The following is a 27,954-nucleotide window of genomic DNA, read 5'->3' as shown; positions in this document are numbered from 1 at the left end:
AGTGCGGCACTTAACCAAGACCATTGATAGAACACACTCATTTGAAATTGTAATACATGTCACTGATACTGAGTGCAGCAGGGTACTCATTATATTACGTGACTTACCGAATGGTCATGACACAGCTGGAAAAAAAAAATCATATATATTTAACTTTGAGGTTCACAGGCATCTCTATAATGACAATTACTGATGGCGTGAAGTAAAGACGTCAGTGTTTGAACGTGTCATTGACTATGTAGTAGAAAGAAGTCAATTATCATTACAGTACAATGCAAATCAACAATAAATCTGCTAACATTTATCTAAAAGCAGTGAAACAACACTTATTCTATAACATAACGAACACTCTGACGTAATCATCTTAAAAGTATAAGGTTATTTCTCATTTACAATACTTTCGCCTTTTCTTCATACGACAAAATACATCAGAATCAGAGCATCAAGGCTGACAGACACACTCGTACCACTGAAAGACGAAAGTTTCGAGACAAAGAGGAACAAGAAATGCTAAGTTGAACTAAAATGACTCTCAAGGAAAAAAATGTATTAGAATGTTGCTGCAATGCCATATTTTCAGAATGTTTCCGTCAATATTTGATTTTCCACAAGGAGTCCGTGGCGTGGCGTGGCGTGGGGAGTCCTCTCAGTCCACCGTCGTCTGCTTGAGTCAGGTCTACGAGTGAAGTGTCTCTGATTAATCTTGCTTTCTATATTTAAAAAAATCATTTGTACGAAAACTCCTATAATACTATTTTATGATTCTGCGGCTGAACTTAAAGTGCAATATTTTACTAAGTGACTATAAAATTAAGTCGCCTTCACGCAGGCCTCACAAAACCAAGGAGACTGCAGTCTCGCGGCCACAGAATCTCCGCCCCGGTGGCTTTAGCGGCACTGGAGATGAATTCTCATGTCCTTGGTTTCTTAGGAAATAATGAAAAAAGTAATGGAGTATTTATTTTCACGTGAAGGCTGTCACACCACTGATAGTGTGTTCATGTTTGGTGACGGCTGAGGGGGCAGCGTGCGGCGCCACCATTACCAGGCTGCACAGGCAAGTCGGATGGAACACTCACATGCAAGCCGGATGGAACATTCACTGTACACTGCGTTCCGTTACATTCAGCTTAGGTCTCTTCGTCCTTTGCCTTTATTATAAACCTTTTGTTACACTGATCCGCTTGGGAATCTCTGTTCATTATATCAAGTCTTTTCCCACATTTTTCCACCTCATCTTGTCACCTACACTGCCTCGTTATCACATTGGTATCCTGGCTGCGGGAGCAGCGAGGAATCAGCTGAATTCCACCGGGATGTCCGCTCTGCCTCGGTGCTGACTGGCCAGGAAGGAGACTGTGGGAGAGAGAGCCCTCGTCAGTCACCCTAGAAATGTAAAGCACACGATAACTATAATTGTAATAAAATTTAATACTGCAGAAGGGTAGCAACATTCAAGCAACATCGCGAGAGGAGGAAAGACAGGAGAGGCGAGGGAAGAAGCAGCTTGATCGTGGAGAAGTGAAACTATAATTTCGAGAAAAGTAAACACGAATTATAGATGAATGCAAACATTGTGACAGAAAGATAGACTATGATGTTTTCTTCTCTCTTGCGGCTCTCATGACGGGGATGGTGCTTTTCTCGGACTCGGAGTGACTTAAAACATTCCGGAATATCTTCAGAGGGAATCAAATGAACTGGTGAGGTGCTCTTAGTGTTAGTGGTCGGGATGCATTTAAAGACCAGACTACATACAACATTCAACTGCTACTATTAGAGCTTCTACACTACTACTACTACTACTACTACTGCTGCTAAAATGGAGCGTGGTACCGACACTGGAACCAAGGGAAATAAGCAACAAGCAATGCCGAAGTCCACACAAATTCAATAAAAAAGATAAGCCAACCAGCACTCAAGACTTCCCTGCGGACCACCAAGCAAAAAATATTTCTTCTTAAGCAACAACCAATGAAATGCGCTTTCCAGGGGCGATGATGGGGGTAACTCATAACTAAGGGCAGGTATTAAAAAGGGAGAGGGAGAAAGAAAAAAAATAGTTTAGAAAAGAACCTAACGAGTGAAGTATTTCGTAAAGTTGTCTTTTGATAACAACCACCGCCACCGTCGACATAATCTTTGAGACTCGTTTTATCAAAAAATACATGGTGTCACTTCTTTTCATATTGTAATCAGTGACAGCAAAAGTTGTTTACTTATAAAAAAAAAAATGAAAATGACAGTTATCTCTAATTACGTATGTATCAAGTGATAATATTACTTTTTTTTTTTTTATGTAGGAAGGACACTGGCCAAGGGCAACAAAAATCTAATAAAAAAAAATGCCCACTAAAATGCCAGTCCCATAAAAGGGTCAAAGCAGTGGTCAAAAATTGGTGGATAAGTGTCTTGAAACCTCCCTCTTGAAGGAATTCAAGTCATAGGAAGGTGGAAATACAGAAGCAGGCAGGGAGTTCCAGAGTTTACCAGAGAAAGGGATGAATGAATGAGAATACTGGTTAACTCTTTCGTTAGAGAGGTGGACAGAATAGGGGTGAGAGAAAGAAGTAAGTCTTGTGCAGCGAGGCCGCGGAAGGAGGGGAGGCATGCAGTTAGCAAGATCAGAAGAGCAGTTAGCATGAAAATAGCGGTAGAAGACAGCTAGATATGCAACATTGCGGCGGTGAGAGAGAGGCTGAAGACAGTCAGTTAGAGGAGAGGAGTTGATGAGATGAAAAGCTTTTGATTCCACCCTGTCTAGAAGAGCAGTATGAGTGGAACCCCCCCAGACATGTGAAGCATACTCCATACATGGACGGATAAGGCCCTTGTACAGAGTTAGCAGCTGGGGGGGTGAGAAAAACTGGCGGAGACGTCTCAGAACACCTAACTTCATAGAAGCTGTTTTAGCTAGAGATGAGATGTGAAGTTTCCAGTTCAGATTATAAGTAAAGGACAGACCGAGGATGTTCAGTGAGGGTATCATCAGCGTAGGAGTGGATAGCACAAGAAGTTTGGTTTAGAAGATCATTAATGAATAATAAGAAGAGAGTGGGTGACAAGACAGAACCCTGAGGAACACCACTGTTAATAGATTTAGGAGAAGAACAGTGACCGTCTACCACAGCAGCAATAGAACGGTCAGAAAGGACACTTGAGATGAAGTTACAGAGAGAAGGATAGAAACCGTAGGAGGGTAGTTTGGAAATCAAAGCTTTGTGCCAGACTCTATCAAAAGATTTTGATATGTCCAAGGCAACAGCAAAAGTTTCACCAAAATCTCTAAAAGAGGATGACCAAGACTCAGTAAGGAAAGCCAGAAGATCACCAGTAGAGCGGCCTTGACGGAACCCATACTGGCGATCAGATAGAAGGTTGTGAAGTGATAGATGTTAAAGAATCTTCCTGTTGAGGATAGATTCAAAAACTTTAGATAGGCAGGAAATTAAAGCAATAGGATGGTAGTTTGAGGGATTAGAACGGTCACCCTTTTTAGGAACAGGTTGAATGTAGGCAAACTTCCAGCAAGAAGGAAAGGTACATGTTGACAGACAGAGCTGAAAGAGTTTGACTAGGCAAGGTGCAAGCACGGAGGCACAGTTTCGGAGAACAATAGGAGGGACCCCATCAGGTCCATAAGCCTTCCGAGGGTTTAGGCCAGCGAGGGCATGGAAAACATCATTGCGAAGAATTTTAATACGTGGCATGAAGTAGTCAGAGGGTGGAGGAGAGGGAGGAACAAGCCCAGAATTGTCCAAGGTAGAGTTTTTAGCAAAGGTTTGAGCAAAGAGTTCAGCTTTAGAAATAGATGGAAAGAAATACTTGGAAAGAAAATAAGTGTAAACGGAATTTCATGGTTTAAGAAGGCATATAATATTTAAGACAAGACAAAGCAATGCGAAAACTCAACAAGTATTGGGTGAGAATGCTGCTAATAGAGAAAATAAATGTGCAAACAGAAATTCACTGCTTAAGAAGGCATCTAGTATTCAACACACGACAAACCACTACGAAGACTAAAGAAAGGGGTGAGAATATTAACAGGAAATCAATTTGCAGTTGCTAAAGTTGTGGTTCAGTAATATTTCATTTGATAAGTTTCAAGGGAACAGGTGTATAATACTTACTCCATTCATCTGTATAGCGTAGAAAGATGGATTTAAAGGGCCGTTGACAAGTGGGAGGGGAAGAAGAGGAAGAGTATAGATGGAAAGGCAAGATAAAGGTAATGATAAGACGGGGAAAAAAAAGATACGTAATTGCTATTCATCATATAACAAATTTACTTTAATCATTATTTCAAGAGTGTGTGTGTGTGTGTGTGTGTGTGTGTGTGTGTGTGTGTGTGTGTGTGTGTGTGTGTGTGTGTGTGTGTGTGTGTGTGTGTGTGTGTGTGTGTGTGTGTGTGTGTGTGTGTGTGTGTGTGTGTGTGTGTGTGTGTGTGTGTGTGCATATAGGAGGGTACCTACTGTCTTTCTGGCTGCAGGTGGGACCCAACCATCCCGGGGCACATGAGCAATGGCCGCTCACAGGGTGGCAGCTTCCCCCGTGGAGACACTGGCACGCCTCGCGGCACCCGGGCCCGTACCTGCCAGTGCCACACGCTGCAACAGAAGTCCAAGAGTTAGGGACCGTCCGTCAGACACCTTGCCTCTGTAGTATTTTCACCCATAAACCAAATCCTCATTATTCTATCAGTGAATCCCATCTCATCCACCTTTCTTGTATTCCACTCGTAAAGTTATCCATTTATGTTTTCACTGATGAGCGTATCAGTTTTCTTTAAAATTAATACAACAGTTATTCCTAAGTGATTTATGTACGAAACTTTGTCTTGGCGAGAGCATTACCACAGCACGTGATGACATTGGATATTCATATGGTGCGGCGCCGCGTGAGCCAAACGTGCGTAAAATGCAGTGAAGGAAGGACCTCGGCAGCGAAAAGCCACATTATAATCGCTTTCCAGATATTTACGGCTCGTTCTGCTCCTTTCATTGGGGAGCGGTGGATAGAGAGCCTGGATAGAGTCAGTCTTCACTATGGAGGTGAAAGAGCACGTGCTGGGTCGATGGGACGTTTTGAGGCAGAGAAACCAAATGAGTTTCAGCTTAGACTTGATTATGGCAAGGGAGTGGAGGCAGTGGAGGATGGCAATGAAGTGGAGGGAAGAGTGCATTACTTACGTGTATCACAGTTCTTCCCGTGGAGGCCAGCAGGACAGAGGCACTCCCCGGTGTGGTGATGGCACGGGTACTGCCCACACTCACACTCCTTCTGGCACTGCGGTCCAAACTTCCCTGCGATGACAAAGAAAGATGTGACTAACAACCCACATGAAATATTTAGCTCACCACGCATCCGTCAACCTCTCGGAATCCCATTAATACACGAAGTGAAGGTTACCTGGGGGACAGGTCTCGCTGCATCTCTCCCCGGTGTACCCCGGGGCGCAGCGGCACTGTCCTGTCTTGTGATCACACGTGGCGCCGTTCTGACAGTCGCACACGCCCACACAGGACGCCCCGTAGAAACCCTTCGGACAGTCTGTAGGAGAGGGAGGGTTGGGATTTAAAGAACCTGAGAGACACACACGATACTTTTTCGTAAATGTCTCGCATTTGAATTACAAAAGCTTTCGCAACAAAAGTTCTAGTCAGACTCTGACACTTCCTGCCAAATACAAACCTAGCTCACAGAAGCGGCCATAATGGCCGGCGCCACACTGACAGCAACCCGAGAAGCGATCACAAGACACGTTGTGGTGACAGGCACAATCCAGAAGGCAGTTGGGTCCATACCGGCCAGCGGGACAAGCCTGGCTACAGTCTGGACCCGTCCATCCAAGGCCACACTGACACTCGCCAGTCGCTGCAACACATACATATAATGAAACACAATAATAAATACTGAAGGAATGACGTGGCTTAAGAAACAGGAACACATTAATAGCAAGCTCGACAAGTCTAATTATAGCAGTGGATTAATTAACTTAAAACGAAAGGTGATTTATCTGTCAAAACTGTGATAATAGTTTGAGAGATTTATGGACAAAGGATAAATCACCTGGGTGACAATAGGCATCGTTCTTGCAGCTGCAGGTGTGGGCACAACCGACGCCCCAGGTGTTGGCGGGGCAAGCAGTCTGGCAGCGGGCTCCTGTGTAGCCAGCCGGGCACTTACACTCCCCCTCCGCCGTGCACACGCCGCCGTGCTCGCAGTCACAAGTCTGGCAAGGAACGTGAGGCTATCACATTGCTGTCACCCGCCACATGATAAGACCTAAACCCTCCTCTACTTTATGCTACCCATGATTAGATAAGATCGATGTTCCAGAGTGTCTCAGTAGCGGTGTGTGTGGCAGACCTCACCTCGTTACAGCCCGGGCCGAAGGTGCCGGGTGGGCAGGGCAGGGAGCAGGTGGGGCCGTAGTACCCGTCCTTGCACTGGCATTGTCCACTCACAGGGTCGCACGTGCCGTCATTGCTACACTTACACTTCTGTCAAGCAGAGAGGAAGGCAGAGTGGTAATTCATTCTGTCACACACACACACACACACACACACACACACACACACACACACACACACACACACACACACACACACACACACACACAGTCATTTAGTACCACGTCTTTCATCATATGTGATATTTCTTATACCTTTTAACTATTTATCTGTTAGTTTATTTATCTAATTTTATCTACTTCATATATTCAGTTACTGATATCACAATTCTAACTTTTCACTGCAACTAATTATTAATATATTTGTTTATACTTATCTACTTGTTTACTATTATTATCAATACAATAGCCCATTTTCACTGCCTCTCCTGCATCCTAGCGCCCATCCTTTCCCTCCCCCTCTTCCTTCACCTTTCCTCACCTGTTTGCAGTCCACGCCGTACCTCCCCTTCAGGCAGTTCCAACGACACTTGCGACCCCGGAGACCCGCGGGGCAGAAACAGTCGCCGGACACAGGGTCACACAGCGAGGAGCCTTCACACTGGCACTTCTCACGGCACTCGTCCCCCCAGTGGCCATCGGAGCAGACTGAGAGAAGCACAGTGTTATGTGTGAAAGTTGGTTTATGTGTGTGTGTGTGTGTGTGTGTGTGTGTGTGTGTGTGTGTGTGTGTGTGTGTGTGTGTGTGTGTGTGTGTGTGTGTGTGTGTGTGTGTGTGTGTGTGTGTGTGTGTGTGTGTGTGTGTGTGTGTGTGTGTGTGTGTGTGTGTGTGTGTGTGTGTGTGTGTGTGTGTGTGTGTGTGTGTGTGTGTGTGTGTGTGTGTGTGTGTGTGTGTGTGTGTGTGTGTGTGTGTGTGTGTGTGTGTGTGTGTGTGTGTGTGTGTGTGTGTGTGTGTGTGTGTGTGTGTGTGTGTGTGTGTGTGTGTGTGTGTGTGTGTGTGTGTGTGTGTGTGTGTGTGTGTGTGTGTGTGTGTGTGTGTGTGTGTGTGTGTGTGTGTGTGTGTGTGTGTGTGTGTGTGTGTGTGTGTGTGTGTGTGTGTGTGTGTGTGTGTGTGTGTGTGTGTGTGTGTGTGTGTGTGTGTGTGTGTGTGTGTGTGTGTGTGTGTGTGTGTGTGTGTGTGTGTGTGTGTGTGTGTGTGTGTGTGTGTGTGTGTGTGTGTGTGTGTGTGTGTGTGTGTGTGTGTGTGTGTGTGTGTGTGTGTGTGTGTGTGTGTGTGTGTGTGTGTGTGTGTGTGTGTGTGTGTGTGTGTGTGTGTGTGTGTGTGTGTGTGTGTGTGTGTGTGTGTGTGTGTGTGTGTGTGTGTGTGTGTGTGTGTGTGTGTGTGTGTGTGTGTGTGTGTGTGTGTGTGTGTGTGTGTGTGTGTGTGTGTGTGTGTGTGTGTGTGTGTGTGTGTGTGTGTGTGTGTGTGTGTGTGTGTGTGTGTGTGTGTGTGTGTGTGTGTGTGTGTGTGTGTGTGTGTGTGTGTGTGTGTGTGTGTGTGTGTGTGTGTGTGTGTGTGTGTGTGTGTGTGTGTGTGTGTGTGTGTGTGTGTGTGTGTGTGTGTGTGTGTGTGTGTGTGTGTGTGTGTGTGTGTGTGTGTGTGTGTGTGTGTGTGTGTGTGTGTGTGTGTGTGTGTGTGTGTGTGTGTGTGTGTGTGTGTGTGTGTGTGTGTGTGTGTGTGTGTGTGTGTGTGTGTGTGTGTGTGTGTGTGTGTGTGTGTGTGTGTGTGTGTGTGTGTGTGTGTGTGTGTGTGTGTGTGTGTGTGTGTGTGTGTGTGTGTGTGTGTGTGTGTGTGTGTGTGTGTGTGTGTGTGTGTGTGTGTGTGTGTGTGTGTGTGTGTGTGTGTGTGTGTGTGTGTGTGTGTGTGTGTGTGTGTGTGTGTGTGTGTGTGTGTGTGTGTGTGTGTGTGTGTGTGTGTGTGTGTGTGTGTGTGTGTGTGTGTGTGTGTGTGTGTGTGTGTGTGTGTGTGTGTGTGTGTGTGTGTGTGTGTGTGTGTGTGTGTGTGTGTGTGTGTGTGTGTGTGTGTGTGTGTGTGTGTGTGTGTGTGTGTGTGTGTGTGTGTGTGTGTGTGTGTGTGTGTGTGTGTGTGTGTGTGTGTGTGTGTGTGTGTGTGTGTGTGTGTGTGTGTGTGTGTGTGTGTGTGTGTGTGTGTGTGTGTGTGTGTGTGTGTGTGTGTGTGTGTGTGTGTGTGTGTGTGTGTGTGTGTGTGTGTGTGTGTGTGTGTGTGTGTGTGTGTGTGTGTGTGTGTGTGTGTGTGTGTGTGTGTGTGTGTGTGTGTGTGTGTGTGTGTGTGTGTGTGTGTGTGTGTGTGTGTGTGTGTGTGTGTGTGTGTGTGTGTGTGTGTGTGTGTGTGTGTGTGTGTGTGTGTGTGTGTGTGTGTGTGTGTGTGTGTGTGTGTGTGTGTGTGTGTGTGTGTGTGTGTGTGTGTGTGTGTGTGTGTGTGTGTGTGTGTGTGTGTGTGTGTGTGTGTGTGTGTGTGTGTGTGTGTGTGTGTGTGTGTGTGTGTGTGTGTGTGTGTGTGTGTGTGTGTGTGTGTGTGTGTGTGTGTGTGTGTGTGTGTGTGTGTGTGTGTGTGTGTGTGTGTGTGTGTGTGTGTGTGTGTGTGTGTGTGTGTGTGTGTGTGTGTGTGTGTGTGTGTGTGTGTGTGTGTGTGTGTGTGTGTGTGTGTGTGTGTGTGTGTGTGTGTGTGTGTGTGTGTGTGTGTGTGTGTGTGTGTGTGTGTGTGTGTGTGTGTGTGTGTGTGTGTGTGTGTGTGTGTGTGTGTGTGTGTGTGTGTGTGTGTGTGTGTGTGTGTGTGTGTGTGTGTGTGTGTGTGTGTGTGTGTGTGTGTGTGTGTGTGTGTGTGTGTGTGTGTGTGTGTGTGTGTGTGTGTGTGTGTGTGTGTGTGTGTGTGTGTGTGTGTGTGTGTGTGTGTGTGTGTGTGTGTGTGTGTGTGTGTGTGTGTGTGTGTGTGTGTGTGTGTGTGTGTGTGTGTGTGTGTGTGTGTGTGTGTGTGTGTGTGTGTGTGTGTGTGTGTGTGTGTGTGTGTGTGTGTGTGTGTGTGTGTGTGTGTGTGTGTGTGTGTGTGTGTGTGTGTGTGTGTGTGTGTGTGTGTGTGTGTGTGTGTGTGTGTGTGTGTGTGTGTGTGTGTGTGTGTGTGTGTGTGTGTGTGTGTGTGTGTGTGTGTGTGTGTGTGTGTGTGTGTGTGTGTGTGTGTGTGTGTGTGTGTGTGTGTGTGTGTGTGTGTGTGTGTGTGTGTGTGTGTGTGTGTGTGTGTGTGTGTGTGTGTGTGTGTGTGTGTGTGTGTGTGTGTGTGTGTGTGTGTGTGTGTGTGTGTGTGTGTGTGTGTGTGTGTGTGTGTGTGTGTGTGTGTGTGTGTGTGTGTGTGTGTGTGTGTGTGTGTGTGTGTGGCGTATGTGACAGGTGTGTGATGGCTTTGTGGACACACGTGGGAACTGGTTCATGTCATTAAGTTCATGTTCAAGTGTGTTAGTGGTAGAGTCTGAATGGCTGGCAGGGTTATGCTAGTCATGCCTTAAGTCACGTTATACGCTGGTAGTCAGATCAGTAGTCAAGTCAATGAGGAATCACTTGTGTTGAGAACTGCACGTCTTCCTAGCATCAAAGAAACAAAAGACTACATGAAACTGAGGTTGTTGTAGTTATATTAAGTAAATAATATGAGATTTCGACAAAAAAAAAATAAAATAAATAAAAAAAAAAAATAAATAAATAAATAAAAAAATATATAGAGATACAGATAGATAGATAGATAGATAGATAGATAGATAGATAGATAGACTGACAGATAGATAGATAAATAGATAGGTAGATAGATAAATAGACAGATAAATAAATTGATAAATCTTTTTTATGTAGATAAACACCAGTTAAGGGAAAAAAAAAGAAAAATGACCAGGGAAAGGGATGAACGACTGAAAATACCGGTTAACACATGCATTAGAGAGGTGGACGGAACAGAGTTGAGAGAAAAAGGAAAGTCTTGTGCAGCGAGGCCGTGAGAGGAAAGGAGGCATGCAGTTAACAAATCAGAAGAGCAGTTAACGTGAAAATAGCGGTAAAGTATAGCAAGAAATGCAACATTGCAGCGGCGATGAGAAAGAGACTGAAGACAGTCAGTTAGAGGAGAGGAACTGATAAGACGAAAAGCTTTTGACGATAGTGGTATGAGTGGAACCACCCATACAAGTGAAGCATACTCCATACATGGACGGATAAGGCCCTTGTACAGAGTTAGCAGCTGGGGGGTGGGGGTGACCCTTCTTAGAGGGTATGGGAATTGGCAAGAAATTGTTGGCACTCATCACTCACACTCGTGGCACTGGTGACCCTGGCGGCCTGGAGGGCAGGTGCAGGAGCCCGTCACGTGGTCACAGGGCTGCCCAAGCTCACACTGACAGGAGGACTCGCACCCGCTACCGTAGGACCCAACAGGACACACTGCACAGACATAGACGCAACTTGTGGTGACGCGGCTTAGATCTTACTAAATATTTGCCCTATCATTGCATTCTCCCTCAATAAACAAATAAATAAAATATCAATAAAATATGTAAATAAATAATTAAAATTACTTCCTCTTTCAGAAGCGCCATATGAGTCAGTTGCTTACGGCGCCAAAATAGGAACAGTTAGCCGGTCAGTTAGTTAGCTTATCAATCAGTGAAGATTTCCACTGAATGAAGCACAAACTGATCATACTTTCTTGTATCACTCATCACTCATAACTCTTCATTCATCACTCGTTCAGCACATTTCTGATCTCATTCATCACTCATCGTTCACTCATTCTTTGTGTCATCATTCATTATTCGTTACTCACATTTCATGTCTCAGTCGTCACTCGTCACTCACACATACTTTTCTGTCTCACTCGTCACTCATAACACACACACACACACACACACACACACACACACACACACACACACACACACACACACACACACACACACACACATTTTTCTCTTTCACTCATCACGCGTCACTCACACACTCACCAAACTGGCACTTGTCGCCGTTGAATCCCGGGGGACACCTGCACTCCCCGGTGATGTGGTGGCACTGACTCCCGTGCTCACAGGAGCACGCCTCCTGGCACTCTTCTCCCCAGAAACCTGCAGGGAGACACCGGGAGGTGCTGTAATACTCGGGACATGACGGTGAAGCACTGACTCAACCACCGACAAGTTTTTTTTTGTCTCCAAGTTCACAAAAATGTTATATAATAATTCTAATGGAAATCATTACATTAATTTTACGTTAGTTTTCCACGCTGTTACATAAAATCTAGCCAGGTAAGTGACGCCCAAGCCATTAGGTTTTCTACTGTGAGACTCAGTGTTGGTTCTGGACTACATCTAGAATAATGTTGGCCAGGATGATGAAAGGAAAGCCTGCGCGGCTGTTTGTGTGACACTCGCACTTCTGGCTGTGGTCACTGGTGGCGGAAACTAACCCATGTATACCTCTTATTGAGAATTAAGTATACACTGTATGTTTTCATTAATGTGAGAAACAGTACTCAGTAGAGGGGCTTTTACCTTGATGACATGGCTTGTGACAAAGGTGGCCGCGCCAGCCCGGGGCACACTCACACGTGCCCGAGGTGGCGTCGCAGCGGCCGCCATGTTGGCAGTGGTCATCCGTGACACAGGCGCCCGACCCTTCACTAGTGGGGCCCGACACGGAGGCTGAGGGAAAGGACGTTGATGTTGTTATTTTACAAGTTCAGAAAACTGAGTTCATAGTTCTAGGACGTGAGGTCAACGTTTGGATGTATTAGTATCATTAACAAGAAAATTTGAGGTCATATAAACTGGTTAACGTTTGGTGGCGTGGACTGGGGGGCGGGAGGGCAGGGGGTGGGTGGCGGTTTTGGGAGGCAGGGGGCAGCTTGCAATCTGAAGGTGAGACCGGCAATTACCCTAAGACGTGATCCTTGGCGCCCGAAACCCCAATACTTAAATCGACAACAAACATACTGTACAAAGAAAGGCGAGGCTCAGCAAGCCGGCGATGCTCACTTGTTTCACAGAAGGCTCCAGCATACCCTGGGGGACACAGGCACGCCCCGGTGTCGTGCTGGCACGTGCCCCCGTGCTGACACAGGCAGCTGTGCTGACACCCGAAGCCGTAAGTTTCGTCAGGACACCTGTCCTGACACATGGTGCCGGTGTAGCCCGGGGGACACACGCAGGCGCCGGACACCCGGTCGCAGGAACCGCCGTTGTAGCAGAGACAGTTGTTCTGGCAGTCGGTGCCCCATCGGTCGATCGGACACACTTATGGGGAAGATGATTAGATGATAATACGCGTCGCCTCGCCCTCACGATGTTGTTGGAAAAAAAAAAAAAAAAAAAAGGCCTAGTAAATTAGCTCATAGTCTCTTCTAAAATTAAAAGACCGTGAGACAGAGAAACCGGAAGACTTACCTTTGGAGCAGTGGAGGCCATACTTGCCGGGAGGGCACAGGCAGGCACCTGTTGCAGGGTCACAAGTGGCGCCAGTTCCACAGCCACACCGGTGACGGCACTCTGGCCCCCAGTAACCCTCGGGACACGGCCGGGAACAGAAAGTACCAAGCCAGCCTGCAGGGAAGGAGAGTAAAGGCAAGGCTATAAGAGAAGTGAACACTGTAAACTATCTAACTTTGATATAAAAGTATACATTATATTCAGAAGAAATTTCATATACAGATTAGCAAACCTGCCGTATACTCGTTATATTAGTTATGCTCTGGAATGCAAAAGAAAGGACGAATTGTGGTGGCACCTGGCTGGCACATGCAGGCGCCGGAGATGTGGTCACACTTAGCACCATTGGCGCAGCTGCAGTTCATGGCGCACCCGGCCCCGTACCGCCCCGCGTCGCATGCTGCCGACGAGAACATGTGTTACCGGAGGCTCTATCCCGAGCGCGTAAGGCACCACAGCCCAGCCAGGGCGGGCCAACACAGACACTCACGGAGCTGGCACTGAGGTCCTCGCCAGCCTGGGGGACACGTGCACTCGCCCGTCACTCGGTCGCAGCGGCCGCTGTTACAGTCACACATGTGGACGCAGTCCTGTCCGAAGCGTCCCAGCGGACAGGGCTGACTGCAGCCTGGTCCCGTGAAACCTGGCACGCACTCACACCTGCCGGACAAGGGAGCCATAAGTAGTGAAGAGAAACCATCGTCTACTCAATACAGCCAAAAAAAAAAAAATAAATAAATAAATAAATAAATAAATAAATAAAAAAAAAAAAATAAATAAATAAATAAAAAAATAAAAAAAAAGCATGTCAGGTTCACGTGTTGTTTACTGTGGAGGACTGTTGCCATGAAAGACACAACAAAGTAGATGCAGGAAGCTCATTCACCAGTTTTCTTAAACAATACGAGCTACAAAAAAGCATAGAGTGATTCCTTGAGGGAAAGCCAGAGGGGCAGCTGCCTTGCTGCCTTTCTCTATAACAATACTGTGCTGTATTAATGCTCTACATAAAGTAAGAAAATTCACAGTCCAGGATGCGGGGATGACCAACCTGCCGGTGATGTGGTGGCAAGTGGCGCCATTGAGGCAGCTGCAGGTGTCGCGGCAGCCAACACCGAACCTTCCTGAGGGACACTTGGTCTCGCACGCCGGGCCCTGAAAATGCGCAATTCAGTCTCTCTTCAGGCTTATCACAGCGACTCTCATGCCTCGTATCCTTGGTTAAATATTTCAGTAAAGGATAAACTGAACAAGCATCTCTCTCTCTCTCTCTCTCTCTCTCTCTCTCTCTCTCTCTCTCTCTCTCTCTCTCTCTCTCTCTCTCTCTCTCTCTCTCTCTCTCTCTCTCTCTCTCTCTCTCTCTCTCTCTCTCTCCAGTCACACAAAACAAGCTGTGTACTGACGACATATCCCGGCAGGCAGTGGCACTTCCCGCTGACGCGATCACAAGAGGCACCGTTCTCACACTGGCACTCCTGCAGGCAGCTCTCCCCCCACCGTCCAGGGGCGCACACTGCAGGCAAAGCAACACACGTGAAAATAAACAGTAAGTGAGATTATTCTTATTATTTATCATTATTATCTCCATGGTGGCAATGAGGAGGGGCGCAGGAAGCAGCGTACTGACCCTGGAGGCAGCTGGGGCCGTGGGTGCCTGAGGGACAGAGGCATTCCCCGGTGATGGGGTCGCAGGGCCGCATGCCACCGCACATACAGGTCTTCATGCAGCCCGGGCCGTAGTGACCCGCCTCGCAGCCTGCAGAGGGAAGAGAGGAAGTCTTACTTATGCTTACTGTCTTCCTTGTACTGTATGTATATATATATATATATATATATATATATATATATATATATATATATATATATATATATATATATATATATATATATATATATATATATTTTTTTTTTTTTTTTTTCTTCTTTTTTCTTCTCACTTTTTTTTTTTCTAGGCCTACTAGGAGTATTCAATTTTTTTTTTTCAATCTTCTGTTTTCAATTAAAATTAAGTCTCGTATTTTTTCACCGTTCTTTTCGCTCTCAAGATTGTAGGTCTTTGTTGAGATCGAATGATTTTTTTGTCTTTTTTTCCCGGTCAAAATTAAGTCTTATGTTTTCTCCCTTTCTCTTCCTTTCGCTGTCAAAATTACGCCTTGCTAGTAACGAATGACATTTTCCGTTTCTCCGTCTTAGATATATATTTTTTGTTCGGCTCCATACCTTGATCATTTGTCTTTTTTCATAAATAATCAGTTTATCCCTTCATTTATTCAATTGTTTCATTAACATCTCTGAGAATACGAGGAAGTTAAGTAATGTTGCATGAAAACTTGCACCTTTGATAACAGAGATGGATAAAACAAAAACATGCACTTTTGCTTCGTATAAACCAAATCCATCAGACGTCCGTTTTGTTGATGCCTTGGTGTTCCTGTGTATGTGTCAGAAAGCGAGACAGAAAGATGTCGCTTCCAAGCTGACTAATCTTCAGGATGAACGAGCGGAAACACTGATCAACCCACATACTCGTATTTTGGAAGTTTATGGAGCATGAACGGAACTGTGAATCAAACACTGTGGGGAGGACGAGGCGCATTGCGGGAAAGAAGGTTCATGTTAGTCTTAGTTGCGCAATGGTGATAAATACCGCCACTTGATGTTAACAGTGTACGGATACCAAGGCATGGGAGGGTTAGGGAACAGCGAGAGTGTAAAACTATTCTTTCTTTGGACCTGAACTTTGTCTGTTGCATGTTTAGGATACGAGTAATCCTTATGCAGCGAGAACATATTTATTCTTAGTATAAGAAGAAACGAGGTCCTTGTTTGAGTTAGCAATCATAAATTGTAGATAGACTGACTGATAAATTAATAGATAGATAGGCAGGCAGGTATGTAGGTAGGCAGGCAGACATATATACTGTGGATAAATAAATAGACAGGCAGATAGACAAATATACAGATAAACAGACAGACATACATGTATGAACTTATAAAAACATGGATAACTGCATATATCAAACATATAAACAGAAAAGTCACCAGGAGTGGCGGCTGGACTCCTACAGGGACACTCACGCTCGTCACAGTCGGTTCCCGTGAAACCCGGGGGACAGTCCTTGATGCACACGCCCGTCGCAGGGTGGCACGCGTCCCCGTTGGCACACTGACATTCGTGCAGGCAGCCGGTCCCCCACTTCCCCGGCGCGCACTCCTCCGAGCAGTCCGGCCCCACATAGCCAGGCAGACACTCGCACACGCCGCTCTGCAGAGGGAATGCGTGGCTGTCTTTCATAGGCACTTTTACTGCTATGGTCATCTTCGTTAAATTTCATAGTTCAGCAATAATTGTTTGTATGGAGACACAGAAGAGAAAAGAGAGGAAGCTGAAGATTGATTTTGTTTTTTCTGCGCAACAAAAATATTTACAAAAGCTTAATATAAACAAAGAATCTAAAAAAAGTTAAGGTTACCGATGGGGAAATTTTGTTTAGCAGTGAAGCGGTTAAGGACAAGTCAAAGGGAAAACGGGTTCACAGAAAACGGATCACATTTACTTGAGCCTCAGGGGCTACGAGCGAATCTCAAATCTTGGTAAGTTTTAAGTTAATTTAAGGCTAAAATCTGAAATGAACACAAATGCTGCGATTCTTTTTTGCCGATGAAAAAAAGATGCATTTCATTAATTCTTGCTGAAAAGTGAATAGGAAAAAGGACTGGCTACGTAATTCGGTTAAGGAGTTTTCTTAACGGTGCTCTCTTAAAGTCACAGGGAGATGGAAAAGCAGAACCAGACAATAAGTGGACAGATAAGAGAAAAAAAAAAACAAAGAACAAAATAAAGAAAGGAGGAAAAAAGAGAGAGAGAAAGAAGAAAGGAAAGAATAAATGGCCGCCTTGTCCTTCTGAGTGGAGTGCAGCAGGACAGACTGACCAGAGCGCCACGCAACTGTACCTCAGGGTGGCAGCGCGCCGTGGTCCTAGTGTCACACCGGCATTGGTGGCGGCAGTTGGCGCCCCACGTGAAGTCAGGACAGGGCAGGTTGCAGGATGAGCCGAAGCGACCCGGATCACATTCACAGAACCCGAAGAGTCTATTGCAGCGCATGTTGGCACACGTCACGGGGCACCGCCGCTCACACTGCTCCCCGTAGTACCCTGGTGGACGCGGCAGCCATTAGGTTCTGTATCTCACACACTGCAGGGCATTAGTTAGTGCCTCCACACTCCTCAGGGCATTAGTGCATCTGCTCTACATCTCGCAGGGCATTAGGTACTTCATCCACACTACACAGGGCATTAGTTAGTGTATCCCAGTGTCCCAATCCCACCTCCCTTTCTGCACGCCTTTCCCTTCGCTCTCATGTCCTTCTCCCGCCCTCACATTATAGTTACTGCATCCCACAGTCCCAGCCCTACCTGCCTTTCTGCACGCCTCTCCCTTCCCCTGTTCCCGCCTTCACATTATACTCATCTTAGTACAGTAAAGATTGGTGGCTGCTTCATATTGAATCTTATGACTAACTGCCATGATGCTGCTGGTAGGAATAAGGCACTGCATATGTAAGTGAACTTTGGCAGTGAGAAAACTTGATGAAAATGAAGCACCATTTCTCTAATGTTATAACTACTTACAGTTTCTTCAAGAGTGAGAAGATGGAAGTTGAAATGTTCATTAAGAGAAATATAATGGATCTGCTTCATTTCGTAATGCTTCCACCATCAAATGAGGAAAGCGAAATGAAACAGCACTATAATTTTTCTCTCACATTTCATCTATGTGAGAGAAAACGGAAATTGAAAAGGTGAGCCAAATGTAAAATGCTTCTCCATCTCGAGATTTTTTTTTTCTTTCTTCATTTCTCACCATCAAAATATACATAATATTCCTGAAGACGAAACTGAAGAAAAATTCCTGCTTTTCTCCCCCCACGGACTCCCGCTGGCATGATATCTGAAAGACCCACCTCTCCCCACACGTCGTTCCACTCACCTGCGGGACAGCCATCCTCACACTGGTCGCCCGTCACCCCGGGAGGACACGTGCAGTTTCCAGACACAGGCTCACAGGTGCCGCCATTCTTGCACTGACATTCCTGATGATAGAGGAAGATGGAAGGGTGTGGCGCAGGAACATTGAAGCAGAAAAAAACGGCATTAATAAAATATAAAACAACAAGACAGCTAATAATTTCGCCCTGACAGCGGCCAGACCCATGCTGCAAACTTCTCTTGATGTTTACTCATTGTATTTACTAATTGTATTCTTTGCTCGCATTTATATTCAAGAAAGCAGGACGAACGCAACATACCTCAACATACATACCTCAACATAACTCATGATCGTTTATTCCATTTACTAATATATTTTTTATACTTGCACACACACACAAAAAAAAAAAAAAAAAAAAAAACAGGAAAAAAAAAAAAAAAAGGACAGTGACAGCCCAGAGACCAGTACAAGAAAGTTACAGGGAACCACTCACCTCTGTGCAGTTGTGGCCAAAGGTTCCGGCGGGGCATGGTGAGGCGCACGTGGGTCCTGTCTTGCCTGGGGGACACACGCAGCCGTCCTCTCCACACTCCCCGGGACAGTCAGCGCACGTCAGCGAGCAGTTTGGTCCAAAGAATTCAGCAACGCACCCTGCAGCGGCAACACCCTATGCAATATTGGATACAGGCTCTAAATCTGACTTATTTCTCTATTACCAAGGAGGGAACGAGAGTTTGAAGACATCCCAGTGTTAGTGCCTCACGCCGCTCCGGAACGTGCCAGAATTGTGTGTCTGGTGCGGATGGAGAAGAGTAACTAGGTGTTCATAAAAGAGTTCTGATCTCTCGTTATTATGAGGAGTAAGAAATAAGAGGCTAGTTTGAGTTTTGGAGTCTCTCTCTTTTTCCTTTTTCTCTCTTCTTCTCTTATTTTCTATTCTTTCTTTCTCTCTCTCTCTGTCTCTCTCTCTGTCTCTCTCTCTCTCTCTCTCTCTCTCTCTCTCTCTCTCTCTCTCTCTCTCTCTCTCTCTCTCTCTCTCTCTCTCTCTCTCTCTCTCTCTCTCTCTCTCTCTCTCTCTCTCTCTCTCTCTCTCTCTCTCTCTCTCTCTCTCTCTCTCTCTCCTTCTCCTTCTCCTTCTCCTCCTTCTTTTCCTCCTGCTCCTCCTGTTACTCATATTACTACTACTACTACTACTACAGATTTTCCCTCCTTGCTCTACTTCCTTCTCTCTGTCTCTCCTCCCCGTTCCCCTCATATACCTCCCTATCAAGGCCAGGCGAGAAGCAAGGTCAGACACTCACGCGTGAAGATTGGGGCAAAGTTGACCTGCTCATTCACGGCAGAGACCAGGTTATTGGGAATCCGGATCACCGTCGGCACCGCCCTACTCGCCTCCGTCGGGATGCCGAACGGCACAAAGGGACTCTGGTCGCTGTCATCCAGGATCACTGTGAAGAGAATGAAGGTGTTTTGTAGATGAGTGTATGGGTAAGATTGTGTAGCACTTATTTTGCTTCGCTGTGGTGGAGTGTTGGAATGGAAGTTGCAAGACTGAAGTTAACAGGGACGATGGAATTGTCTAGCCCTTCTTTTGGGTCTCAGATAAAGTGGTAGTTTTGTTCAGTAATCAGGGTGTTAGTGCTGAGTCATCAGGGAGCTTGAAAAGAAGGTTAGACAACTTTATGGATGGGGATAGTAGGTGGATGTACGTAGGCAGGTTTCATGAAGAACCTGCCGCGTGTAGGCCTGACGGCTTCTTGCAGCTTCCCTTATTTTCTTATTTTCATGTGTTTCTTTGCTGTGGGCGAGTGTAGTAGTGGAAGTCGAAAGATTTGAGTTAACAGGAAGGGTGAAACTGAGCAGCATTTCTTTCCGTTCAGCTGCTTTAATAATCACCGCCATTTTCACTACCCAGCGCTTTGCAAATAGTGAAGTTATGAAATAATTCCCAGCAAAACGTACGGCAAAGCGGCCTTTCCGAGCATAGCGAGAGAGAAAAAAAAATATCCATGAAAATATTAACGTTTTTTTTTTTATGACATTCCGATCTGAATGTGTAAGATATTGCTTGAATAAGAAGAGGAGAATGGTAGGTCTCAGGTCCACTACTCCAGGGTTTTGCTAAAAGACTTCATGTATAGGAAGCTTTGGTTTCACGCTTGCATTAAAACAACAATGTGACACTACGAGTATATGAGGATTAGTGAAGAGTTTGGTAATAGGTAAAGCAGCTCTGAGAACAGATAACGCTTTTGTAATGTGAGAGAGAGAGAGAGAGAGAGAGAGAGAGGAGAGAGAGAGACGAGAGAGAGGAGAGAGAGAGAGAGAGGAGAGAGAGAGAGAGAGAGAGAGAGAGAGAGAGAGAGAGAGAGAAACTGGTATGTCGTGGATAACTAAACTGTACTCGTGATAAATATTTCAAATCGTTTATTGAAGAAATATCCCTCGCTCTTACTGACCCTGACTCACAAACACACACACACACACACACACACACACACACACACAACACGACACACACACACACACACACACACACACACACACACACAACACACACACACACACACACACACACACACACAACACACACACCTCATCATCCCAAAAAGCATTGTTTGCGAGGAAAACAGTTTGCAGTTCAATCAAAAACTCATCAAACTTGGAAGGAAAAGAAAGGAAAAGTTACTTCCTCGAAATCTGTAAACACTCACTCACAAAATTTTCCCCACAGTAGCATTCATGTGCCATCAGACAGTAAGTTTTGAAGAGACATTGCCAACAGGAAAATTCTTCATCCTCTACATAAACAAGTCCTAGGGGCACGAAAAGAAGAGTCAATAGGTGAATGCACGTAGATATTTAAGGTTTACACTTCTCTTGCCCCTCCCCCTCTCTCTCTCTCTCTCAGTCACACAGAGAAGACGCAGAAATTAATTATGCCGACACCCACACACACCATCGGAGCCACAGACACAGACTTAAGATAGAGTTAATGAGCTGACCTCCTTTCCTGTCCATCTAAACCAGGACTGACACGCTTTAAGAACCTCAATGCATAACTTACGCATGAGTGAAAAGGGGCCCTGTGCCACGTACGGCTGGCTGGCTGGCTGCGTGAGGGGAGGGCGACAAAAATCAGGTTGGCGGGCACAGACTACTTAACTGTCCTGAGCTAACTTTTTGCGCGAGAATTCGAAAGAACTGCGCTTAACAGGAGTAGTTGGACGGTTCAAATGTCCAGGTGCCTGAAGCTCTTAAGCATTTCTGCCTTGTTAAGATTGTGATGAAATGAAATAACCGGCGCCATATTGTCATATCAACTGGATGGTGTCTGAAGCTGTAAGTGCTTCTGCCTAGTTTAAGCTTTCTGTGTTGAAATGAAGTCACAGGCGTCATATTGTCATTATCAAGTGAAGGGTTAACCTGATTCACCACAGCGGTCTTGGCAATGAAGTAATAATATCAAGGTGCCAGTTAGTGTTTTTTTTGTGGTGGAGGAGGATAAACCAGGAAGGTTTAGTGAAGATGGGTGGTTTAAATGAGTTTCTGTCAAGCTCGAGGGAAGGTTCCGTCAGTGCCAAGTGACTTAACGATCCCCGAGAGAGATAGCGCCCCTGTTTCTTTATCAAGTCTAAGCATAGATATTAAATATTTACTTCGCTTATAGTCTTCATCACTCGCTATATTAGTTCAGTGTTTAGAGCGCGTTGTTATTTTATTCATGATTAATATTATTCTTTTAAAGATGAAGTGACTTAAAAATATATTGAGGACGATAATGGTGAAGTTTTCTTAATGCAAGGATAGTGAATACTTACCACGCTGATGTCTTCATCACTAACAGTATTAGATAAATGCTTAACGCTTATTTCTCTATTTATTTACTTCGAGTTTAAAAAGAGCGCACAGGCAAAAGAAAGTAATTAATGAGATAACGCACTTGACATCTTATAACTTTGATCATCAATAGCATTGTATATATTTCTACAGCGAAAAATTCACTCTTGAACACAAGTAAAGGTTTTAATGCATAAGGTGCCACATTCAAGGATTTATAAGTAGTCTTCTCATTCCCAGCGGAAAAAGAAAGTGCTGCAAATAAAATACTGATAAGAGAGAGTGCTGAAAATATGAGTATTCTGAGAAAAGGCTGAACGAAATAGAGAAAAATGCCGAAAAAAGACTTAAGAATGAGAATGATAAGTAAATGAGAAATAAAGTAACAAGGAGGTAAAAAAAAAAAAAAAAACGTGGAGAAAACATCGAGAAAATACCAAGAAAAACAATTAAATAGTGAAAATTTTCAGAATAAAAAATAACAGTGGAGAAATATTAAAGAGAAAAGCGGCAGTCACAGAACTCACTATCACAGTCTGTATGTTCGACGAGGACGTAACCCTGGGCCGCAGGAACACACCGTAGGAGCCCGGCGTGTTGGCCACAGTCCTGCTCACACCCTCCGTTCTCCATGGCGCACTCGTCCACGTCTGCGAAAACAAAAGCACGTACTGTATTCACCCACACGGCGCCTCGACAGCTTCCTCCACCTCTCCACCGCCAACATAAGCGAGAACAGACAGAGCAGACGGGTCTATGGAACGCGGCACAGTAGGAGAGGAAGCAGAATAGACGGAAGAAATAAAGTAAACGGGCTTTTGAAGCGATGAAGAGCAAGAATCAAGCCAGAACAGAAGAGAACATACAGAGTCTTTGTAACGCTGCGCTACGGGAACGAAGACAGAGCAGGTAGAACAGAGCAGATGGGTCTTTGGAGCGCGGCAGAGTAAAGGAGAAGACAGAACTGACAGAATATTACGTGGAAGAATATTATGTGGAGTTACTAAGTACGTGACGGGAGTATTCACTGATTATATTTGTCTATTTTAGGTATCGACAGAGAGAGAGAGAGAGGAGAGAGAGAGAGAGAGAGAGAGAGAGAGAGAGAGAGAGAGAGAGAGAGAGGAGAGAGAGGAGAGAGGAGAGAGAGAGAGAGAGAGAGAGAGAGAGAGAGAGAGACGAGACGAGAGGAGGAGAGAGAGAGAGAGAGAGAGAGAGAGAAGAGAAACACCCACTCAAGATTTGCCCAAAAAGTCAATCAAAAAGGAAAATCTAACAGCAAGCTGACCAATTTAGTCCCGTAGGTATTTTGATGCTTTTCTTTCGAAGTTCAATTTTGAGCACGAGGATGAAGAAGAAAGAAAGACAATTTACGAATATAGTATAAGAGTCTGCCAGCAGAAACGCACATACGAGGCTAGACAGTGAGATTACTCTTGGCTGAGGCTGAGGATTAGTTGAAGGTGAGCGTACCTGTGCATGTGTGGGAGTCCTCGTTGAGTGTGAAGCCGGAGGTGCAGGTGCAGGCGTAGCTCCCTTCCGTGTTGATGCACTCCTGATGGCAGTCGTGGCTCTCCGCAGCGCACTCGTCCTCGTCCTCGGGTGGGGGAGATGTTTAGGGTCAGTAACCAGGACAGAACAAGAAATAACGGGTTTCAAGCTTGAAAATTTATGTTTAAAAAGAGATAGGGAGGAGTTGGTTCTCAAACAGAGTGGTAGATGAATGGAACGGACTCAGTAATCAAGTTGTTGGTGCTGAGTCAATGGGGAACTTTAAGAGAAGATTAGACAGATTTATGGATGGGGGACGATAGGTGGAAATAGGTAGGTATATTTCATACAGGGACTGCCACGTGTAGGCCTCATGGCTTTCTTGCAGCTTCCCTTACTTCTTACGATCTTATGTTCTTATGTAAAATAAGTCATGTATGTAGAAACAAAATGTGGTGACACCGATGACCGCAGCACACATGGCTATCCCAGTCCACACCTCAGCCTAAGTTTACTCATTTTTACTTCGATGACAGGAACACAACTATTTATCCCCCAGGATTAAGTAAGTAGAATTAGCACCTCATTATCATCAGCCACCTCTCTGTCTGCCTTGCTTTCTCGTCCTCATCCTCAGGTTGGAGAAATGAAAAGACTCGTCATTATGAGGTACAGATAAAACGTGGTTAATTCGATGGCTGGACACAGTATTACCAGCCAGTGTTACTACAGAACACAAGGAATCTTTCAGCATTCTCCACTCGTCTCTGTCTCTCTCTCTATATCACCTACAAGTTTATTCCACTCCCAACCCCAGCAGAAGTGATCTCAGTCCTCCTTCTCACTCTCTACCTTGTTTTCTCTTACCACCCCTGGACTGATATCCCATTACTCTAACACTTTATCTATCCTTCAACCAGTTTTCTGTCTACCTTGTTATCTCTTACCACCCCTGGACTGCTATTCCATTACCTTAACACTCCATTTACATCATATATAGTGTGGATAAAAGATCAGGCACAAGACAAGTGATTCCTGAGCCTCTGGTTACCTCGCAGGATTGGTCGTCGGCCTTGAGTTGGTATCCTTGGTGGCAGGAGCAGATGGGACCATAGGGGCCGTGCTCGCACATGTGTTGACACCCGCCGTTGTTCTCGAGGCAGTAGTTTATCACCTCCATATCGATCACTGCGGGAAGGAGGCGATGCGTCACGTTCCCCTCATAACGAAGGTCGGGAGTAGACAGTGAGGGCTAAGAATGAATGTGACATGTTTGGGAATAATAATTAATAGGAATATAACAAAAGAAGAAGAAAAAGATTCGGATGTTGAGGATGAAGACGCCAACGATGATGAGGCAGGTGTAAAATTCACAGGTGAGAATGTCTTGGTTAAAAAAATAATATGATTAAAGATGAAGGGTACGATTATACCGAGGAAGGAAAACTCAATGGTGGAAGTGAAGACACCAGCGACAATGAGGCAAAAGTAAGACACAAGTATGAGGTGACAACACTGAGACCAGAGAAGGTGAGGCGAGGTGAGGAGGCGAACACTTACTGTAGCAGGAGGTCTGGTCAGTGCCAAGCTGGTAGCCGGAGTCACAGAGGCACTGGTAGGATCCCCACGTGTTGTGGCACTGCTGGCTGCAGATGCCAGGCTGCTGGCACTCATCCTCCGTCAGACGCAGGACACTTGGTCGTCTGCCAAGGTGAATCCTGGACGGCAGGAGCATTGGGCACGACCTCTGTCAGCCTGGCACTGGTCCTGACACCCGCCGTTGTTCACCTCACACGGGTCGTCCGCCAGGCAGGTGCGGCGGTCACGGGCCAGCCTGTACCTGTGTCACCACCAAAACAACAAGATTAGGTACTCCACAGTCGAACCACAACACCCATACCACCACCACCTACACCGCAGGAATAAATATCCCTACACCACAGCTATGACTACAGGACCTTGATAACACCACTTCCCACCTCAACAATACACAACACCACTCAGCATCCAATCAAAGCAGCACCACTGCCGCATGATAAACTACAGTACCAAGACACCAATACACTACCATGAAAACACCACAGCACACACACACACAAGCATACCACCACATCCTCAACCACCACCAACCACCACCCACCACCAGTCCTTCCACACTCACTCAGCCACGCAGCTAAGAACTGAAAGCAGAAGGGAAAATCAAAGAAACTGAAAGACGGAGCGGAGTTAATCTTGGGCTCTTGACGTAGCTTGTTTACGTGGCTCTTTTCTGGCTCGCTGGGGAAAGGAGCGTTGAGGGGAAGCGGAGGAAAGAAAGGATTTGTTAAAGGGCGTGGAGGAGAAAAGGTCGGCGGCCCGTACGCTTTCAAGCCCCACACCCCTCCAGTCTCTCTCTCTCTCTCTCTCTCTCCTCCTCTCTCTCTCTCTCTCTCTCTTCTCCTCTCTCTCTCCTCTCTCTCTCTCTCTCTCTCTCTCTGTCTTCTTAGTCTCCGTCGCTTACAGTGCTAGATTAATATTTATATCAGTTCCATTCTGGACGTTTCTAGTTGATCCTTTTTGGCTTCGTGGTGCATTATTAACGCGTGTGTGTGCGTGTGCGTGTGTGTGTGTGTGTGTGTGTGTGTGTGTGTGTGTGTGTGTGTGTGTGTGTGTGTGTGTGTGTGTGTGTGTGTGTGTGTGTGTGTGTGTGTATGTGTGTGTTACCATCAACCCGCCGTCCCAGTCAGTCCATCTAACTCAGGATTCTTGGGTTTGATGAAGTGAGGAAACACTCTTCACATCACACACACACACACACACACACACACACACGCACACACACACACACACACACACACACACACACACACACACACACACACACACACACACACACACACACACACGTTAATAACCGGGATCGTTTCAGCTTAAACAATGAGGGATCTGGACGCAAGAGGCAGGAAATAAAACACGGGATTGCACTGCAAGACCTCCGGGCGGCAGATGAGCGGGGGTGGCGGAGAGTGGAGGGGGATTGGAAGGAAAGCAGACGGGAGCAGAGGAAGCAGACGGGAGCAGAGGGAAAAGACAGGAACTTGGGGGAGGGGAAGAGGGAGAGGGGGAGAGGGGGCAGCATGAACACGGCAATCTGGTCCCTTGTTAAGACTTGCTTGTTCTGATTGCCTGATTGCGAGAACAGGGAATGTTTGGATGCCTCGCCCTTCCGCTAACATGGCGGTGTGATCGGCAGTGATGCGGTGCTGAGCTACCTAATGAAGTACTTCCTCAATATGGATTTTCTGTTCCACCATGCCAGAGTGGTAATGGAAGGCGCGGCGCCCCACTCAGCACGTCCTCCGCTTTGAGGCGTCATCCTCTGAATTTCATTCTTTCCCAGGCTTTGTGTGAATCTCACCTCGCCTCCCGCCGCTGAGAGGTGGAGGCACTTGACACTGCGGCGCCTAATGGGCGGGCGTGGCTCCCAGTCCCCCAAAGCATTGTGGTCCCCGGCAGCGTAATGGCTCGAGTGCCGCGCCGGAAAGAATGAAAGGAAAACTGAGAGATACTTTGTGAGGATCCACAGCGGCTTTCTGATCATCATTTGTGTAGTGTTATAAAACCCGCTTGACAAACAGGAGACCAATTAAACATTTTGTTGGATTACTTTGTAATGTATAAAATAACGTTTGCAAAATCTTGCATGACTTCTCATAAAAATTACTTTCCTTTGTGCTACACCAGAATGTTCGTGTTCAATTTACCATTCAGTTTCATAAAAGTGGCTTTGATGTTAAATGAAATGTTAAATTCACCCCCACGAATTTTAATGGTGCAATCAGATACCAGGAAGCTCTTTCAATTTTCATCACTATTATCATTTGATGAAAGAAAAATTTTTATCCTTGGTGCTGCAAAACCAGGAGGGTGGCTTCGCCCCTCAGCCCGCTCTGCTGGACTGTGCTTGTGCTGGGAGTGCTGGACTGCGCTGTGAGCGCTGGACTGTGCTGGAAGTGCTGGACTGTGCTGGGAGCGCTGGACTGTGCTGGGAGCGCTGGACTGTGCTGGAAGTGCTGAACTGTGCTGGGAGCGCTGGACTGTGCTGGGAGCGCTGGACTGTGCTGGAAGTGCTGAACTGTGCTGGTAGTGCTGGACTGTGCTGGCAGTGCTGGACTATGCTGATAATGCTGGACTGTGCTGAGAGTGCTGGACTGTGCTGAGAGTGCTGGACTGTGGTGGGAGTGCTGGACTGTGCTGATAATGCTGGGGGCTGCAGCAGGGAATGTGCTGTTCGTTATTTTATTTCCCAAGTTTGGGTCGTTGAGTCTTCCGCGGAGAATTTGCCTCAAGACCCCAACGCGAGACGCTCGCGGTGAAACTTCACAGATAAAATCCTGAGTGGCATATTCTTTCCTGCCGCGGCCCGCCCGATGCCGCGTTATCTGTGCCAATGATCCGAGACTCATCCCCCGCCCCCACCTACGATGACATGTGTGTGTGTGTGTGTGTGTGTGTGTGTGTGTGTGTGTGTGTGTGTGTGTGTGTGTGTGTGTGTGTGTGTGTGTGTGTGTGTGTGTGTGTGTGTGTGTGTGCCAGCCACCAGACACCCAGCAGCTGGGGCGTCAGTACTCACCCCTGGCGGCAGGAACAGGTAACACTGCCGTCGTCGTCGTCGTGGCAGATGTGGTGGCAGCCGCCGTTCCTCGCCTTGCAAGTGTCTGTGC

The 27,954-nt window shown here is 46.2% G+C and overlaps 1 protein-coding gene across 2 annotated transcripts; it reads right to left on the bottom strand.

The window, feature by feature from the left end:
- Positions 1-129: 129 nt before the first annotated feature.
- Positions 130-27,954, bottom strand: LOC135093325 (multiple epidermal growth factor-like domains protein 6). 2 transcript variants are annotated; one of them, XM_063992502.1, is made up of 28 exons: positions 27,864-27,954; positions 24,812-25,091; positions 24,303-24,439; positions 23,234-23,357; positions 22,288-22,410; positions 19,222-19,368; positions 18,414-18,571; positions 17,921-18,023; positions 16,883-17,085; positions 16,006-16,192; positions 14,555-14,683; positions 14,331-14,440; positions 13,979-14,082; positions 13,418-13,587; positions 13,226-13,327; positions 12,886-13,041; positions 12,478-12,735; positions 11,995-12,144; positions 11,452-11,568; positions 10,763-10,891; positions 6,894-7,060; positions 6,375-6,503; positions 6,070-6,232; positions 5,692-5,874; positions 5,410-5,550; positions 5,190-5,303; positions 4,473-4,607; positions 130-1,386 (listed from the first exon to the last, which is right to left on the bottom strand). In XM_063992502.1, the coding sequence occupies exons 2-28, from the start codon at positions 24,984-24,986 to the stop codon at positions 1,382-1,384; spliced, it is 3,819 nt and encodes a 1,272-aa protein (XP_063848572.1). In that variant the 5' UTR covers positions 24,987-25,091; positions 27,864-27,954; the 3' UTR covers positions 130-1,381. The 2 variants fall into 2 exon arrangements, with proteins under 2 accessions (XP_063848572.1, XP_063848571.1); XM_063992501.1 differs by having other exon boundaries at positions 130-1,356.

This window comes from Scylla paramamosain, chromosome 42, assembly GCF_035594125.1.
Source record: "Scylla paramamosain isolate STU-SP2022 chromosome 42, ASM3559412v1, whole genome shotgun sequence".
In the NCBI taxonomy this organism is placed as follows: Eukaryota; Metazoa; Arthropoda; class Malacostraca; order Decapoda; family Portunidae; genus Scylla; species Scylla paramamosain.
This window is presented reverse-complemented; position numbering and strand designations above follow the sequence as displayed.

Bases quoted from the DNA above. Each gene is read 5' to 3' on its own strand.
- LOC135093325 (XM_063992501.1), bottom strand. From the start codon at position 24,986: ATGCTCCTGCCGTCCAGGATTCACCTTGGCAGACGACCAAGTGTCCTG. The intron at 6,504-6,893 runs GTGAGGAAAGGT...TCTGCTTGACAG, and splicing joins ACGGCGTGGACTGCAAACAG to AAGTGTAAGTGTAGCAATGA. The intron at 5,304-5,409 runs GTAACCTTCACT...TTGTCATCGCAG, and splicing joins CAGCGAGACCTGTCCCCCAG to GGAAGTTTGGACCGCAGTGC.